At 38.1% G+C, this 17,251-nt stretch overlaps 1 protein-coding gene across 5 annotated transcripts in view; it reads right to left on the reverse strand.

Moving 5' to 3' along the window:
* The window catches only part of FREM1 (FRAS1 related extracellular matrix 1), a 171,100-nt gene that overhangs the window by 75,302 nt on the left and 78,547 nt on the right, over positions 1–17,251 (reverse strand). For all 5 annotated transcript variants that reach the window (XM_043487094.1, XM_043487093.1, XM_043487095.1 and 2 more), the window contains 4 exons: positions 14,993–15,086; positions 9,399–9,651; positions 3,088–3,282; positions 1,837–2,022 (listed from right to left, as the gene is read on the reverse strand). In XM_043487094.1, the coding sequence (XP_043343029.1) occupies positions 1,837–2,022; positions 3,088–3,282; positions 9,399–9,651; positions 14,993–15,086 (728 nt within the window). The remainder of the gene's footprint in view (positions 1–1,836; positions 2,023–3,087; positions 3,283–9,398; positions 9,652–14,992; positions 15,087–17,251) is intronic.

Here is a 17,251-nt window from a genome sequence, read left to right on the forward strand (position 1 = left end):
TCTGTTCATTAGTTCTAATGGTTTTTGGTGAAGTCATTAAGAATTTCCATATATAATATCACATCATCTGCAAATAGAAACATTTTACTTCTTCCTTTCTGATTTGAATACCCTTTATTTCCATCTCTGGCTATGATTTTCAGTACTACATTGAATAGGGGTGATGCAGGTGGGAATTTTTGTCTTGTTCCTGATCCTAGAGGGAAATTTTTCAAACTTTCACTGTTAAGTCTAGCTACAAGTTTGCCAATTTCCTTTACCTTTTAAAAATATCAACTCAGTTTCATTAACCTTCCCCATTGTTTATCTGTTCTTTGTTTGTTTCTCCTCTGGTCTTTATTATATCCTTCCTTCTGCTAAATATGGGCCTAATTTGTTCTTGCTTTTCTAATTATAGGTTATTTACTTTTTTAATGCAGCACTTATCATTATAAAACTTTCCTCAGCACTGCTTTTGCTGCATTCCATGTATTTTGCTGTATTGTATTTCTATTTTTATTTAAGATTTTTAAATTTCTTTCTTATATTTAGTCTTTGATCCATTGGTTATTCAGGAATGTTAATTTTCACATATTTGGGAACTTTCTAGTTAACTCTAGTTATTGACTTTAACTTCATGCCATTGTGGTTAAAAAAAGATACTTGGTACAATTTCAATCTTTTTAAATTGTTAAGACTTGCTTAGTGACTCATTCGTTATATGATCTATCCCAGAGACTGTTTCCTATGCATTTGAGAAGGATGTGCATTCTACTTTTGTTGAATGGAATATATGTATATCTGTTGGGTTCATTTGGTCTAATATATAGTTCAAGTCTAATGTTTTCTTACTGATTTTCCATCCGAATGATTCATCCACTGTTGAAAATGGGACACTGAAGTCCCTACAATTATTGTATTATTGAGTATTACCCTCTTCAGTTCTTCTAGTATTTGCTTAATATATTTAAGTGTTCCAATATTGTATGCATATACATTTACCACTATTATATCCTCTCAATGAATTAATACTTTATCATTATATAATGACCTTTTTGTGTCTTGTTATAGGTTTGACTTAAAAGACTATTTTGTCTAGTTTATGTATATCTACCGTTGCTCTCTTTCGGTTTCCATTTGCAAGGAATATCTTTTACCATCCTAACATTTTAAGCCTGTGTCTGTCCTTGAAGCTGAAGTGAGTTCCCTATAGGCAGCATTTAGAGGTGTCTTGTTTTTCCTATTCATTATACTAACACAACTAATTGTAAACCCAGCTACTCTCGTATTTAAAATGGATATGCCCCAAAAGATGCTTACAGAATAATTTACTTCTGAAGTGTTGCTTTTGAATGATTTTGGTTTTGGCGTTTGTTTTTGCTTTGGTTTGTTTTCTTTTCAACTGAAACACCAGAGCTATTCAAGTTTCCAAGACACACTTTGTTTTTAAAATTAATGTCATTACCTTCAGTATTTCCATGATATATTTCCTACTCTTTTCTGCCTGTATCTTTTAAAAGTGAGAATAAGACTGTGAGTTCCATCAGATTTATTCTATCACAGTATTCTGTGTTGCTATGAGGGCCTTTTAAAATGTTATTTCTTCAATATTTATCCTTAAATTTTCCATAAGTGTAATTTCCATTTATTTTGAAGTAAACTCCCATACATGGGAAATTTTAAATGAAAAATTAGAATGAAAAACAATAGTATTTGAAAGTATCAGTGATAATAATAATTCCTCAAGTGTAGTACTTTGAACATTGTTTAAGTCCTAACCCAGTTATTACACATAACCTAATCAATGAGAGTCTCAAACAAAGGCTGATTATTGCTGGACATGAAACCATGACTTACCTATGCTGATGCCCATATTGCTCTTTTCAAAACCTGCAGAAGGGAGTGTGTTTTCAAGGTAGCCAAACTGGGGAGGAGAAACCAAAACAAACTCCAAGTCATCTGCTGCAGTGTCAGGGTCAGCGGCAGACAAATGGTTAACGGTAAGGGCTGCTGAGAAACCCTCATCTACAACGAATATGGTACCTGCATACAAATAATAACACAATTATGACTTACTGTGAAATCCTCTAATCAGAATAGTGAGGACAAAAGGGAGTGATTGAAATTCCAATTCAGAGATGCCTCCTATAAGCAAATGTACTTCCATGGGAGATGTTCATTTCCTTTGGCATAATTCTCCTTATGGTGAAAATATTCAGGGGTAATGGGTGGAATTTAATTTGACTTATGGAATTATATTTTTTCTTGTCTAAGAAAGCCAGACTATTATGGAAAGATAGAAGAAATACTAAATGCTCCAGTACAGCCCTTTAGTCATTCTCAAGGAACTCTGATTTCCCATGTGTCTCTATAGAAGTGACAAATGAAAATAAGAATTGCCAAAATGTTTTAATGATAAGCCACTGAATGTGGTTTATATACTATTCAAGATCAGTTGTTACCTCTGTTTGTCAGAGCGTTAATTGCCTGAGAACTATTATGAATTGCTCATAACGAGCATTTTTTTTCATGCCGTAGTGCTTAATTATTCTGCAGGGATAATGCTTCCTTTCCAGAACACTGCTTGGGAGACAGTTTGCAAATTACAATAACATTCATACATATGCTTGCATTTCTTTTCTGAGAGTCAGAACATATACATAGTGCCTACAAAGAGATGATTTCCTAAAAAGCAAACAAGGTTAAATATATATAAATAGTCCCACTGGTATACTCATTCTATTCTAACAGAAATTATTATGGATAAAATAAATTACTGTCTCTACCAGGTAAATGATACTTTCCCATGTGAAATAAAACCAGAATATCTGAGTAGTACAATGTTGTCTTCATTTTAAAACACACACAGACACACACACACAAACACATTTGCATTCTCTCTCCATATGGATTTATCTAAATTTTTAAACAAGTTATTTCTTTTGCCCTGTAATCTTTCACAGATCTGAGGTTTCCACAAATCTGTATTGAGACAATTATTAGAGGCAATTTTGTATGGTGGTTTTCTATTTTGACTCTAATAAAGGGCATTATTTCACAGGACCACTAGGTGAGATAACAGAAGCTTAAGAGAAAAAACATGGCCACCTATTGCAATTGAAGGTGGTTGGTTGTCCACTGGATACACTGTGATGTTGAGATCATACACTGGAAAGGACTCATGAAGAGGAACAGATGGATGAGGTCCATTGTAACAGCAGCCATTCACAAAAGGACCAGCTTCTCTGTCCGAAACCACCAATGTAATGGTGTCGAAACAAGGCATCAGGCCAATCTCACCACCTGGAAGACACAACTACAGCTGAAAGATGACTTTTAAAAAATGCAGAATACCAAGATGAAATTGCCTTAGACTTCCTCTACAAGTATAGAAAGGAACTTACGTGGTTAAAATGTGAAACTCAATTTTATTACTACGAAATTAAATAGAGTCATGAAAATAATGCAGAAATGCTTGCCCATCTGTTGCCTCTGGTGAAAACCCTGCCAGCCATCTATCACCATATGGAGGGGCAAAACAGGGCTAACAAGGGCCTGACAGTTCACAAATGAACAAGGGAGACACAGAGCTGGACTCGGGATGGCTTCACTCTTCTCCCATAATTATTAGTGTTAGGACCAACCGCAGGGAAAACAGAAGGCACCCTGTCCCTCTGGTAATTGTCCTCCCATCTGCATTAACCACCTTAATTGAACAACCACTCACTGCAGAAGAAGCTGGATAGGTGAAATACAAAGATAACCCACATCTTTGTCATTTGTTTCAGTATTTTCCTCATTACGTATAGTCAAGATGTTAGCAAAATAGCAACAGCACCTGGATAAGAAGAGACCCTAATTTTCATCTTCTTTTTACTCTTGAGAGCTTCCATCTATGGGATTCAAAATGGTCCCAACTTAAGTTGTGAGAGGAAGGAGGAAAAAAATATCAGGACTAGATACTTTATCAGTAAATAGGACAATCTATTCTTAGATTACTAATGAACAGCACAGAAGTAGGAAGGAGTGCTTACTATCCAGGGGGCAGAAAAGTTCTGTAGATGTGCTTTTGATAATTCTCATACATTACTCTAAAAGTGCCAAGAGGAAAGCAATTATGTTTGAAGTTTCAATGAGACTAGGGCACAAAAGATCAGGAGCAACATCTCTTTTCACAAGACACATTGGTCAAATCTACAGAGCATTGTACTTGGAATTATTACACCTGTTTTAAAAAATGACATGGAACTTAAAAAGGAACAAAACTGGGTCACCTGTACAGATGTAGATGAACCTAGAGTCTGTCATACAAAGTGAAGTAAGTCACAAAGAAAAAAAAACAAATATTAATGCATATATCTCCCATGTAAGTAAGGTCATACTAAAAATCTTGCATGCCAGGCTTCAGCATTACATGAACCAAGAACTTCCAGACATCCAAGCTGGGTTTAGAAAAGGAAGAGGAACCAGAAATCAAATTGTCAACATTCAAACTGGATCATAGAGAAAGCAAGGGAATTCCAGAAAAACATCTACCTCTGTTTCATTGACTACGCCAAAGCCTTTGACTGTGTGGATCATAACAAACTGTGGAAAGCTCTTAAAGAGATGGGAGTACCAGACCATCTTACCTGTCTCCTGAGAAACCTGTATGCAGGTCAAAAAGAAAGTTAGAACTCTGTATGAAAAACTGAGTGGTTCAGGATTGAGAAAGCAGTACAACAGGGCTGTCTGCTGTCACCCTGTTTGTTTAACCTATATGCTGAGCACATCATAAGAAATTCCAGGCTGACTGAGTTATATGCTGGAACCAAGATAGGTAGGAGAAACATCAACAAACTCAGATATACAAATGATACCACTCTAATGGCAGAAAGCAAAGAGGAAGTAAAGAGCCTTTTGATGAGGGTAATCAAGAACCTTTTGATGAGATCAAACCAGTCAATCTTAAGGGAAATCAACCCTGAATACTCATTGAATTTTGCTGAAGCTGAAGCTCCAATATTTTGGTCACCTGACATGAACAGCTGACTCACTGGAAAAGTCCCTGATGCTGGGAAACACTGAGGGCAGAAGAAGAGGGAGTTAGAGGATAAGCTGGCTGCATGACATCACCGATGCAACAGACATGAACTTAGGCAAACTTCAGGAGATGGTGAGGGACAGGGAGGCCTGGCATGCTGCAGTCCATGGAGTTGCAAAGAGCCAGACATGACTGGGCAATTGAACAACACCACTAATGCATATATAGGGAATCTTAAAAAATGGTACTTATGAACCTATTTGCAGGGCAGGAAAAGAAATGCAGATGTACAGAACAGACTTGTGGACACAGAAGGGGAAAGAGAGGGTGGGACCAATTGAGAATGTAGCATTGACATACAAACACTACATGTGTAAAACAGGTAGCTAGTAGGAAGCTTCTGGAGAGCATAGAGATCCCAGCTTGGTGCTCTGCGATGAGCTAGGAGGGTGGGATGGGGTCTGGGGTGGGAGGGAAGCTCAAGAGGGAGGGGATTTAAGTATACATATAGCTGATTCACTTCACTGTACAGCAGAGATTAATAAACACTATAAAGCAATTATACTCCAATAAAAAAATGGCAGACAAGGAAATATTCAAGATGATATTATTGAGTAACCATATGACTAAAGAATGAGAAGACTGGGCTTATTTTTTTTTAAAGAATAAAGTTGAGACATTAAAATTAAAAAATCAGCCTCCTACTTTAGGAAAAGTGGGGGAAGACACCACTCATCTATGCATATTTATAAAAAAAGTTAATTGGCATAAAGCTTTTTTATTCAATACTCACTTGATAAATACTTATTTAATGCTTGTTGTGTGAAAATTAGTGTTCTGCGTGCTCCAGAGGAGGGAAAGACTGACATGTTGAAAATGTCAAGACAGTTCAAAAAAATATCAAATGTTCAAAGACCTACTATATGTCAGGAGGGGACACAGTCTAATGGGAGGGAAAGAAATGCAATCCGGTTAAAATATCACAGATGTGTGTATATATTAAGTGGAACCATATAAAATTGCTACTCTTAGCCATTTTTAACCTATTAAATGGAACATTCATCTATCTCAGCCTGATTATTATGCATTAGGTGCTGAGGGTGAAGGAGGATGAGAACATAGGCTGATGATGGCATGGGGACAGAATGCACATGCCAGGGAAAGTCAGAGAAATCTTTCCAGATGGCCTTGCTCACTTTGTACTGAACATTAACTAATGAGTGGTTTATAAGGCAGATAAGGCAGAGAACTGGGAGATGGGAGAGAAGATGTGTAGGAAGAGGGAGTGGGGAAGAGAAATGGAAAAATAATTCTAGGAAATGAAAACAGGTGACTCAGCAGTAAAGAATGTACCTGCAATGCATTGAGGAGATGTAGGTTCAATCCCTAGCCAGGAAGATCCCCTAGAGAACCAAAAAACTGAATATAGTACATTCAGTAACTGTAATTTCAATATTAGAAAAGCATGTGAGACATTCGTAGAAAGAGCTGGAAAAGTTGGCTGAGTGTTAAGCCACAAAAAAACAGCTACAACATGGGTCGAAGAATTCTTTACCTTGAAATGAGATACAGTCTAAAGATACAATTTATATTGAAAACAGTTAACTGGACTGCTATTTATTAAATAATTTTTGAATGGCCTCATATTTAATGTTTGGAGAATAGCAAATTAGTAATAATTTTATATCATAAAATATTATTCAATGATTAAAACATGGTTACAATAATTTTGTAATAATATTTAAAGGAACTGCAGATACAACATGATTGCAACTATATTAAAAATTATAATTAGAAAAAGGAAAAGAAAACATTGTAATACTGAAATGTTAACAGTGATTATCTTTCAGAGGTAAATAAGTTGATTTTTCAAAATTTTATCATAATTTTCTAAGCTTTCTGTAATGAGTATATATTATTTTCATAATCACAAAAATAAATAAATAAACAAACAAAATAATGGTGATACAATTGATATCAGGTTTCCCTGGTGACTCACCAGTAGAGCATTCACCTGCAATGCAGGAGATGCAGGTTCAATCCCTAGCCAGGAAGATCCAGAGTAGGAAGGGCAACCCACTCCAGTGTTCTTGCCTGGAGAATCCCATGGACAAGAGGAGCATGGCAGGCTACAGTCCACGGGGTTGCAAAAGAGTTGGACACAACTAAGCAACTAAAGCTACAACAACAATTGTTCTTTGGTAATCTTGACAACCAATGTATGAAGGTTAGCACAGGGCCACTGAAATTTTAGCTCCTATTCTGAGTTTCTCTTTACTCATTCTAAACAGCGCTAATCACTACCGAGTAACTGAGTGAACATTACAAGCAAAAGTATCATTCAAATAAAATATTTTTTGAATACAGTATTTCTGTTATTTATTAACATAACAAAAATGTCTATCTGAAAGAATTTGTACCAGTGTCCTACTAGGTCTTTGAAGGAAAAAAAAAAAAATGTGTTAACACTCCCTTGTATGGCCGTCACACTAAACGAGAGTTATATGTATGTCTACTTGTTGTTTAGTACCTGGAACAAGGCACAGGCTTAAAGAAAAGACAGTTTCATCTCACCCATAATGTATCTATGCCAAATGAGCCTTTCAAAGATGTTAAAATTATGTAACAAACCATAATATTGGTCTCTAGATCACTTTTCTGATAGTCTGGGCAAATCAAAAAGAAGCACCTATTTGTGAACTCTGACATCGACAGACATTGAGTAAGTGGACTATACTTCTCAGGACAAGGAAAGAGCCAACAAAACCTTTTCCAAGTCACGTACAGATGTGAGAGTTGGACCACAAAAAAGGCTGAGCATGGAAGAATTGATGCTTTCCAACCATGGTGCTGGAGAAGGCTCTTGAGAGTCCCTTAGACAGCAAGGAGATCAACTAGTCGATCCTAAAGGAAATCAACCCTGAATATTCACTGGAAGGACTGATGCTGAAGCTCCAATACTTTGGCCACCTGATGCAAAGAGCCAACTTATTGCAAAAGACCCTGATGCTGGGAAAGATTGAAGGCAGGAGGAGAAGGCGACGACAGAGGATGAGATGGTTGGATGGTATCACCAACTCAGTGGACAGGAATTAGTGCAAACTGTGGGAGAAAGTGAAGGATACAGAAGCCTGGCATACTGCAGTTGATGGGGTCGCAAAGAGTCAGACATGACTTACCAATTGAACAACAATAACAGAGACTTAACAGAGCGAGGATAAAGAGATATTATTTCAAGAAAAAAGATGTCTAGTGGAGTGATTAAAGTATGCCATACTAATTGGCCCTGAGGCAACTGATATCCTAATAAATTGTCTTTTTCCAAAGTACATTTAAAAATATTATTTCAAAATGTTTTCCCCCATGTCCAAATTAAACTTGAGCTATCTCAGTTCCCCTCCTTGAATTCCCTCCCACATCACTGCTTGTATTCTCTTTCTCTGCCTTTTCAAATAAAAAGATTTGAGTTCTGATACCTCTTCTTTCCTGTACCACTCACCTGGCCTGGCACACTCAGTCATAATTCCCCCTGGAATCTAGGTTAGCGAGGCATACAGATGAGTAAACATGAAACAGTAATGGAGTGTGATAAAAGTTAGTTAGAGGAAGTCCATGGCATTATTACTGAGGAAGTGCCCCCAACCCAGAAATCAGCTGTGGCAGGGGTAGTGATGTCATGAAGGACAGAGGTGTTACTATCATCTTTCCATGGGAATGGGGTTCATCTTCAGGTCTGGATTATACTCCTTTGAGCATACTATGCCTACTACTGTGATTTATAGATTTCAGATGTTGACAACATTTTTTATATGAATATTTTACATAAGGAACAAATGCCACCTAAATAGCAATATAATGCAATGCCAGAAATGTAACTACAATGCTAACAAGCATTTACTGTATTTCCAATCTGTGTTCACAACTGTCAGGTGCTGTGGGCAAGTTATGCAAAGCATAAAACATCATCTTTGCTCCTCAAGAACTCAAAGGGCAAACCAGTTACTTCTTAGGAACTAGCTGATAATCAGAAAACTTCTCAAGTTAATAATATAATTGCCTTAGGGAGCCTACTTCAGGCATTTTTGGTATGATATATGGAACCAAAGTGGGATGGCCAAATAGCCTTCTTCAAATTGACCAAAATAGGGATGGGGAGGAGCCAGAGTGAATTGAAAGTCTGTGTGGAAGCATGAGGAACATAGCAGCAATAACATTTGCTCTTTCTGTGAAATTCACTGTATTACTGAGAGATCTAGAAACACTGCTGAATATGGTGATCATATTTGAAAAATAGGATTGAGACTGAGATTATCAGAGCCCACAGCAAGACGTGAGCTAAGACTCTGTAATGCTATCGCATCCCCGCGCCCAGACTCATCACAATGCTGTCACCTACCTGTGTGTTTGTATGTCACAGCCCCTGCGACAACATCTTCCTGAGAGAATTGATGTACCGTGACCCCAGCTCGCCTCACAGTCCCATGCTGAGGTTCTCCAACAATCACGAACATCAGCTTCAAATCATCGCTGTCCACATCAGTAGCAAAAATGTATTCAGAAGTGATGACCACCTCTTCACCCTCGGAGCAACGCATCATGGGAATGAGGTCCGCCTTTAGCACTGGTAGCTCATCATTTACAGGGAACACCTAAGCAGGGGGGGAAAATGCATGTTTTCGAGAAAAAGAAAGCAATGACAAACTGTCCAACTGGTAACTCATTGCTCATAACTGGAATGACAGACTTTTTCAGTCTTCCAGACACGCAAAACAATAGCTATGGAATTTGGCCAAGCAGTTTGTATCTTTTAACTTTCCCCATACGAACCATCTTGGAAGAAATGACCCATATGAGAGACAGTTAAGGTAGGAATGGGGGAGTATGGTTATGATTTGGGACCCAAAGCTCTCATTTGTTTCTAGACAGACAAAATATAAATGTAATATAAAGCGTCTGTCACCTAAGCCCCTATCCTCCTTCGTCCAATCCATGCATATTCTGGAGGAAACCTAGTCCTTGTGGTCTGAGCATTTACATTTACCACATCAAAGTTATTTATATTTCAAATTACTTGGTGATTACAAAACTCTCCTCCCCTTTCAACTTCCTGCCACCCAGGAAGTTTCTCTGGACATATAATAAGTAGCAGCTGCATTTCAAACATTTTGAGTTAAATTCTGAAGCTCCCTAACTGTTAAATCAGTGCTAGTTTTCAACGTGGTAATACATTTTTCTCTCACTGTCATTAAAATAAAACTCTTAAGGAGAAAGGAAAGAAAAGCAACATGAGATTGCAGTGACTATCCATAATGTTAAAAGATTTTGTATAAATTTGAAAAAGTATGTTTTCTAAATAGGAATAAAGGACAGTCCTCCTCTGAGTTCACAACCACAACTTGGTGTGTGATGCACATTTATTTATGAAGTGTGGCCTGTGAATACCCTCAACCCTATATTTCCTTCCCTGACACTTCAACCAATATGATCTTTTTAAAAAATATATTATTTTTTATTTCGGCTATGCTGGGTCTTTGCTGCAGCACATGGGCTTCAGGAGTTGCAGCGTGAGAGCTTAGTTGCCCCACTGCATGTGGGATCTTTTCACTCTTGTCTTTCACTTTTATCAAAAGGCTCTTTAGTTCTTCACTTTCTGCCATAAGGGTGGTGTCATTTGCATATCTGAGGTTATTGATACTTCTCCAGCAATCTTCTTTCCAGCTTGTGTTTCATCCAGCTCAGCATTTCACATGATGTACTCTGCATATAAGTTAAGTTTCACATGATGTACTCTGCATTAAAGTTAAATAAGCAGGGTGACAATATACAACCTTGACGTACTCTTTTCCCAGTTTGGAACCAGTCCGTTTTTCCATGTCCGGTTTTAACTATTGCTTCCTGACCTGCATATAGATTTCTCAGGAGGCAGGTAAGGTGGTCTATTATTCCCATCTCTTTAAGAATTTTCCACAGTGTGTTGTGATCCACACAGTCAAAGACTTTGGCATAGTCAATAAAGCCAAAAGGAACAGACCAACTAAATGGCTATCCAAAGGTGGCATACAGGTATTGTATATGAGAATCTGGCAGATCATGGAGGACTTCTCCGAGAGCCATTAGGTCCCAACTTTTTCGGACTAGAGATATGATGTTATTCATTTCTATATGCCCAGGCTGAGCACAGTGCCTATGATATATAGCTTATTCAATGACTTTCTTCTGCTGACACACAGTAAGGAAGGAAGACAGGAAAAGAAGCATAGTCCAAGTTCAAAGTAAGAAAATCTGAGTTGATGGGTGAATCACAAGACAAAGCTAGAGTGAAAACATCTTTAAGTTCAGAGGTATATTGGAACATTTAGAGGCTAAAGTCATGATATCTGAGGCTTAAATTAAAATAATTAAGGAAAGAGAAAATAAATGAAGGAAATATGGTAAAACGATAGCAATTATTAAGATGAGGTGATAGGTATATGAAACTTTATTATGATATTCTCTCTACTTTGACACCACCCTTATGGAAAAAGTGAAGAAGAACTAAAGAGCCTCTTGATGAAAGTGAAAGAGGAGAGTGAAAAAGTTGGCTTTAAACTAAAAATTCAGAAAACTAAGATCATGGCATCCAGTCCCATCACTTCATGGCAAATAGATGGGCAAACAATGGAAACAGTGAGAGACTTTATTTTGGGGGGCTCCAAAATCACTGAAGATGGTGACTTGTAGCCATGAAATTAAAAGACCCTTGCTCCTTGGAAGGAAAGTTATGACCAACCTAGACAGCATATCAAAAAGCAGAGACATTACTTTGCTGACAAAGGTCCATCTAGTCAAAGCTATGGTTTTTCCAGTAGTCATGTATGGATGTGAGAGTTGGACTATAAAGAGAGCTGAGCGCTGAAGAATTGATGCTTTTGAACTGTGGTATTGGAGAAGACTCTTGAGAGTCCCTTGGACAGCAAGGAGATCTAACCAGTCAATCCTAAAGGAAATCAGTCCTGAATATTCATTGGAAGGGCTGATGCTGAAGCTGAAAATCCAATACTTTGGCCACCTGATGCGAAGAACTGACTCATTTGAAAAGACCCTGATGCTGGGAAAGATTAAGGGCAGGAGGAGAAGGGGACAACAGAGGATGAGATGGTTGGATAGCATCACTGACTAGATGGACATGAGTTTGAGTAAGCTCTGGGAGTTGGTGATGGACAGGGAAGCCTGATGTGCTGCAGTCCATGGGGTCACAAAGAGTTGAACACTATTGAGGGACTGAACTAAACTGAACTGATGTGGGATCTTAGATCCCTAACCATGTCCCCTGCATTGCAAGGCAGATTCTTAACCACTGGACTACCAGGGAAGTCCCCAGTGTGATCTTTTTAAAATGTGGCTTTCATCAAGTCACCATTCTGTGCATGGGTGCATGTGCAAGGTTAGTCATGTCTGACTCTTTAGGACCCCGTGGACTGTCACCCACCAGGCTCCTCTGTCCATGGAATTTTCTAGGCAAAAATACTAGAGTGGGTTGACATTTCTTACTCCAGGGTATCTTCCTGATCCAGGGATAGAACCTGAGTCTCCTGCATTGCAGATAGATTTTCTCTCTCTCTTTTTTAAGTCTTTATTGAATTTGTTACAATATTGCTTCTGTTTTATGTTTTGTTATTTTGGCCAGGAGGCATATGGGATCTCAGCACCCTGACCAGGAATTGAACTCATGCCCCCTGCATTGGAAGGCAACAACTTAACCACTAGACCACCAGAGATGTCCCCAGGCAGATTCTTTATCACTGAAGTTTCACTAGCTTCTCAGGGACTTTCCTAGGGTCTCTGGCCTCATCTCATGCAATGGGGTGCCTTTGACAATCCGTTCCACTCCACTGTTATCCCCAAGACACTGTGTTCCACACACATCAGGTCTTTGTACCATCTTTGCATCCTCGCCCTGTCCCTTGCCTGCTATGTTCTCCCCTAGCTTTTTATTTGACTTCCTCCACGTTTAGGTTACATATGGATTCCTCCAGGAAAACTTCTTGACAACTGAGACTCACTTAGAAACTTTCTTCATTTACCCTCTTTTAGTACCCTGTTGACTTGTAGAACACATCCATATTTTAACTAATTATTTCAGTGATAATCTGTTTAAAGCCCACCTCCTCCCTTGCCCATAAGCTCCACAAGAAGAGGAAGTATATTTGTCTTGTTCATCATCATAGCCCAAGCATTTAGCATAGGACCTGGCATATACAAAGCACTTATTAAGCATCAATGGGATAAATGAATGGATGAATATAACTATGTATATATGCCCTGGTCACTCTGCTATTTAAACAGGCTAACAACTCTACAACAAATATACATGAAATCACGTTGACACTTTCCTTTAACAGGTAGAGAATAGAGTGATAAGCCCAGGCTTATTTCTTTAATTAAAGGTAGAAAAAGCATGCAATACTCTATCGCATTTTCTATTGGCTTATTAAGGGACAATATCTCTGTTCAAGTCCTCAAAGTAGATTGAGTGAAGACCCTCTTCATTATTGCTCTTGACCCCATCTGATTCTAACACATTCATGATAATCACCACGCAGCAGTTCACAAAATAGCCTCAGCTTTCAAATGCATAAAAGTCCAAAGGTGATAGAATTAAAAACATTTCTCCTGGATGAAAAAAAAAGTCATACATAATTGTCCCCAAACTGCCTAAACTTCTGATTGGCTTTCAAAGGACATGCTCTTTTGTCTAAAAAGTAACAGGGATTCTTTTCCTCAAAGGCACAGCTTATTGTCATTGATAAAAGATAGTCACAGACAGAAGATAGAGTTGGGATTTTCACCGGAAATTTTCTTTTCAGGAAAAAAATGTAACTCGGAAAAGCTTTCTTGATATGTAAAAGTCCACCGATAAAGAAAACTCACCTTTATGAAGCTGAAATGACATACTTCTTTTCATCTAGGTATAAGACCATCATGAGAACTAAGTGGGAAAATGATAGGAAGGGACTCTGCATTGAACCTGGCATGCGTAAGTGCTCCTGAATTACAATCACCTGTTAATTGAGCTCTGTGGCAGTGGTGAAGAAGAAAGAACGCTGGCCTGATGACCAGAGTAGAGATGTCAGCCCAGGTCTACATGGTCAAGTTCATGGCTTTAGACAAGTCATTGAACTTTCTCAGACCTTTGCTATAAAATAAAGATAATTCCTTTCCTGTGTACTTTCAAAAACACTAGATGGGTGTGATCATTCTAAATTAATTATTAACTGTAAAATATCTTGCAAACACATTATTATGATTTTTAACAATAATTTCATACCATGAAGATCTGACCAACTGTAACAGAAATAGAATTTGGTACAGTAAGAGTAATTAGAGGGTCTTTAAGAAGCATGGTAAGTCTTCTGCAGACTTTCCTTTGTCACTAAATATAAATAACTGCAAATCCTGTGAGTTATGCTTGTGGACATGGATAGTCACTCAACAAAGAAACCTGAGGATTCCCATCAAGCCTTTATGTGCAGATTTTCCTTCATTTGTCAAAAGGGGGAAATTAATCATCTCAAACAGGCCAGGGGAATGTACAGTACAGGAATTCACAAAAACTCACATTGTGCATACAGATATGGCTCCTTGCACACAACAGGAAAAACCCCTATGATGCTAGCCTAACCCATCCAACTGCTAGATAAATATTTTTGAATGTTACTGCTCAAAATATTGGAAATAATTTATATAAGGAACCAATTGCTTCTTCAATTAAGTCTCTGAGTTTGAAGACAGAGCATTCCTATCTTTAAATGGACTGGAATGAGAAACCAGTATGCCCATCTCACCAATATATTTTTGCCCTCTATTGCCTGTCCTGACACATTCCAAGACATAAACAGGCACTTTCTTGCTTTGGCGTCCATGTATCTTCATTTCTATCAGAGACCCTATGAAGATTCCAAATCCAAAACTTTGTTTCTATATGAACCAAGGAGGAAACTTACTACATACCTCAATGCGTAGAACATATTCAGCTGCATTTGTGCCATCTGTGACCTGCAGTACTATGTCATCCTGAAGTTCCTCAGATCCATCATGCTGATATCTGTGGGGATGATAGTTGTCACTAATCTCTCAAGGCCACAGTGAGAGTGCGCTGAGATTCCTGTCACAAGAGCTTTTCCATGGTTTTGGCCCTATGTTCAATCAAATAAACATATAACCAAAATCCCAGTATAATCTTGAAGTCACTTACATAACCATTCAAGCATCCTTGATGGTAAAATTGCTCCACCCGGGAAAAAATGTGTTCTGTGCATTCTTTTTTTTTTCCCATTTATTTTTATTAGTTGGAGGCTAATTACTTTACAATATTGTAGTGGTTTTTGTCATACATTGACATAAATCAGCCATGGATTTACATGTATTCCCCATCCCCATCCCCCCTCCCACCTCCCTCTCCACCCGATTCCTCTGAGTCTTCCCAGTGCACCAGGCCCGTAACTTGTCCCCAAATCAAAAAGCAGCCCTTTAAGTTGTCACTGTAAAAATGGGAAGCAGTGGATGTAGCTCTGCTTACATACAGAAAACACTGCCTGGGGCCAAGGGGACCCTAAGACTGAGTAGTGATAGACAGAAGTGGGACAATGAGAGGATTTTGGTGATTCTCCCTCCTCTCCCACTTTTAGGGCTAATCCTTCTGTGCTCTGAATCGGTGTAGCTCTGCCCTGAAACCTCATCTATGGATTACTCTCTACCTCTCTCCTGCCATTTCCCTCTTGCCAATGACTAGGTCTTTTCCTCTCAACCTAAGAAGATTCTTGAATCTCTTCAGACTTAAAAATACTTTTTCCTTGATCTATTCTTGACACTATTTTCTTTTCTTTCTCCAATCAAGTTTCTTAAAGGAATTGTCTAATTCTAGACTTTCCATTCACTCTCCAGTCTACTGTAGTGATACACTGTAAGTTTTAAATAATTGTTGAACTGAGCCAAATGTTTAGCTTATCGATGATATTGACTCACTCATGCACTAGTTAGGGATTCAATTTCAGTGGTGGAAAAAGCCCACCTCCAACCTCCAGTTTCCCTCCCAACATTCCAAATGTGCCTCCTATGCTTTATTTTGTCATGCTCCCTGATCAAAAGTAGACTGATATGTGATAACGTGCTAATTCAAATAAATTTTACCATGCTATTATCCTTAAAAGGGCCAAATAGATCTAGGAGTACACATTTCAAGCTATGACAATGGAATCAAACAGAACTTCTTTTAAAACCAGACTCATTCACAAACTTGCTAAGTGATGTTAGTTAACCTCTTTGTGCCTTAGTTAACTCAACTATAATATGAGAACAGAACCATCTGCCTTATCAGGTTTGGTTGCTATGAAGTTTAATGAACGAAACATAATTGCAAGTTTCTAGAAGAATGCTTGAACTATAGCTCAAGAATGCTTGAACTATGTGCTGGCAAAATTGGTACCTTTTTTCTATCAATTACTCATTCCCTAGAAAGAATTGCCTAAACAGAGCTCTCTTTCTGAAGGGTAGGAAAGAGCTGAGATCCTGGGGTTGGGGGAGAAAATTTTAATGAAAATAAAAGTAGTGAAAAGAGCTTAAGATATTGGAAGCTATAAATAAAACAGTGTAACTAAACTTCTGGATGAAAATGTTCTTCCTGTACACAAATCCCCCTTCTTTATCAATTTCCAAATGCAAAACTAAGCATTTGAGGCCTATACTTTATCAAAAAGACCAAAATTCTAGTTTGTAACTTGAATTTGCACAAGTGAGAAGTTAACCAGTATGTCTGTCTACCTGACAACTGCTTTTGAGTATCTTGCATTATTTTACAGAGAAAGGGTTTTACTAGATATTTTTTTAAGTGTCTTACATAACGACATTAGGCAGAGGAAAGGAACATCCTCAAGGTGAAGGGAACTATTAATACTATAGGCCCACTACAGAACTATGAAGCAGGGATTACTCCATCCCTGACTATAAGAGACCCAAGTACTAGTCTGTGTCCTACCTACCTAACCTACCCTACTTATTCACCTGCAAATCACCTCCCCAGTAGAATGGATTAAAAAGTCACACTAAAGACATCAATCAACAGAATCCTATCCCAGAATTTCCCAGGTTATGAAGTTGGCTTTTCTGAAAGCCAAATTCAATTATGTAGATTAGCCTTATAGATTAGCTCAGACTCAATTCATCTAGTTTGACTGCTACCCTTTGTGATATGTGCTGTTGCAGCGAATTTAA

The sequence above is a fragment of the Cervus canadensis genome, chromosome 14 (assembly GCF_019320065.1).
Source record: "Cervus canadensis isolate Bull #8, Minnesota chromosome 14, ASM1932006v1, whole genome shotgun sequence".
Classification (NCBI taxonomy): domain Eukaryota; kingdom Metazoa; phylum Chordata; class Mammalia; order Artiodactyla; family Cervidae; genus Cervus; species Cervus canadensis.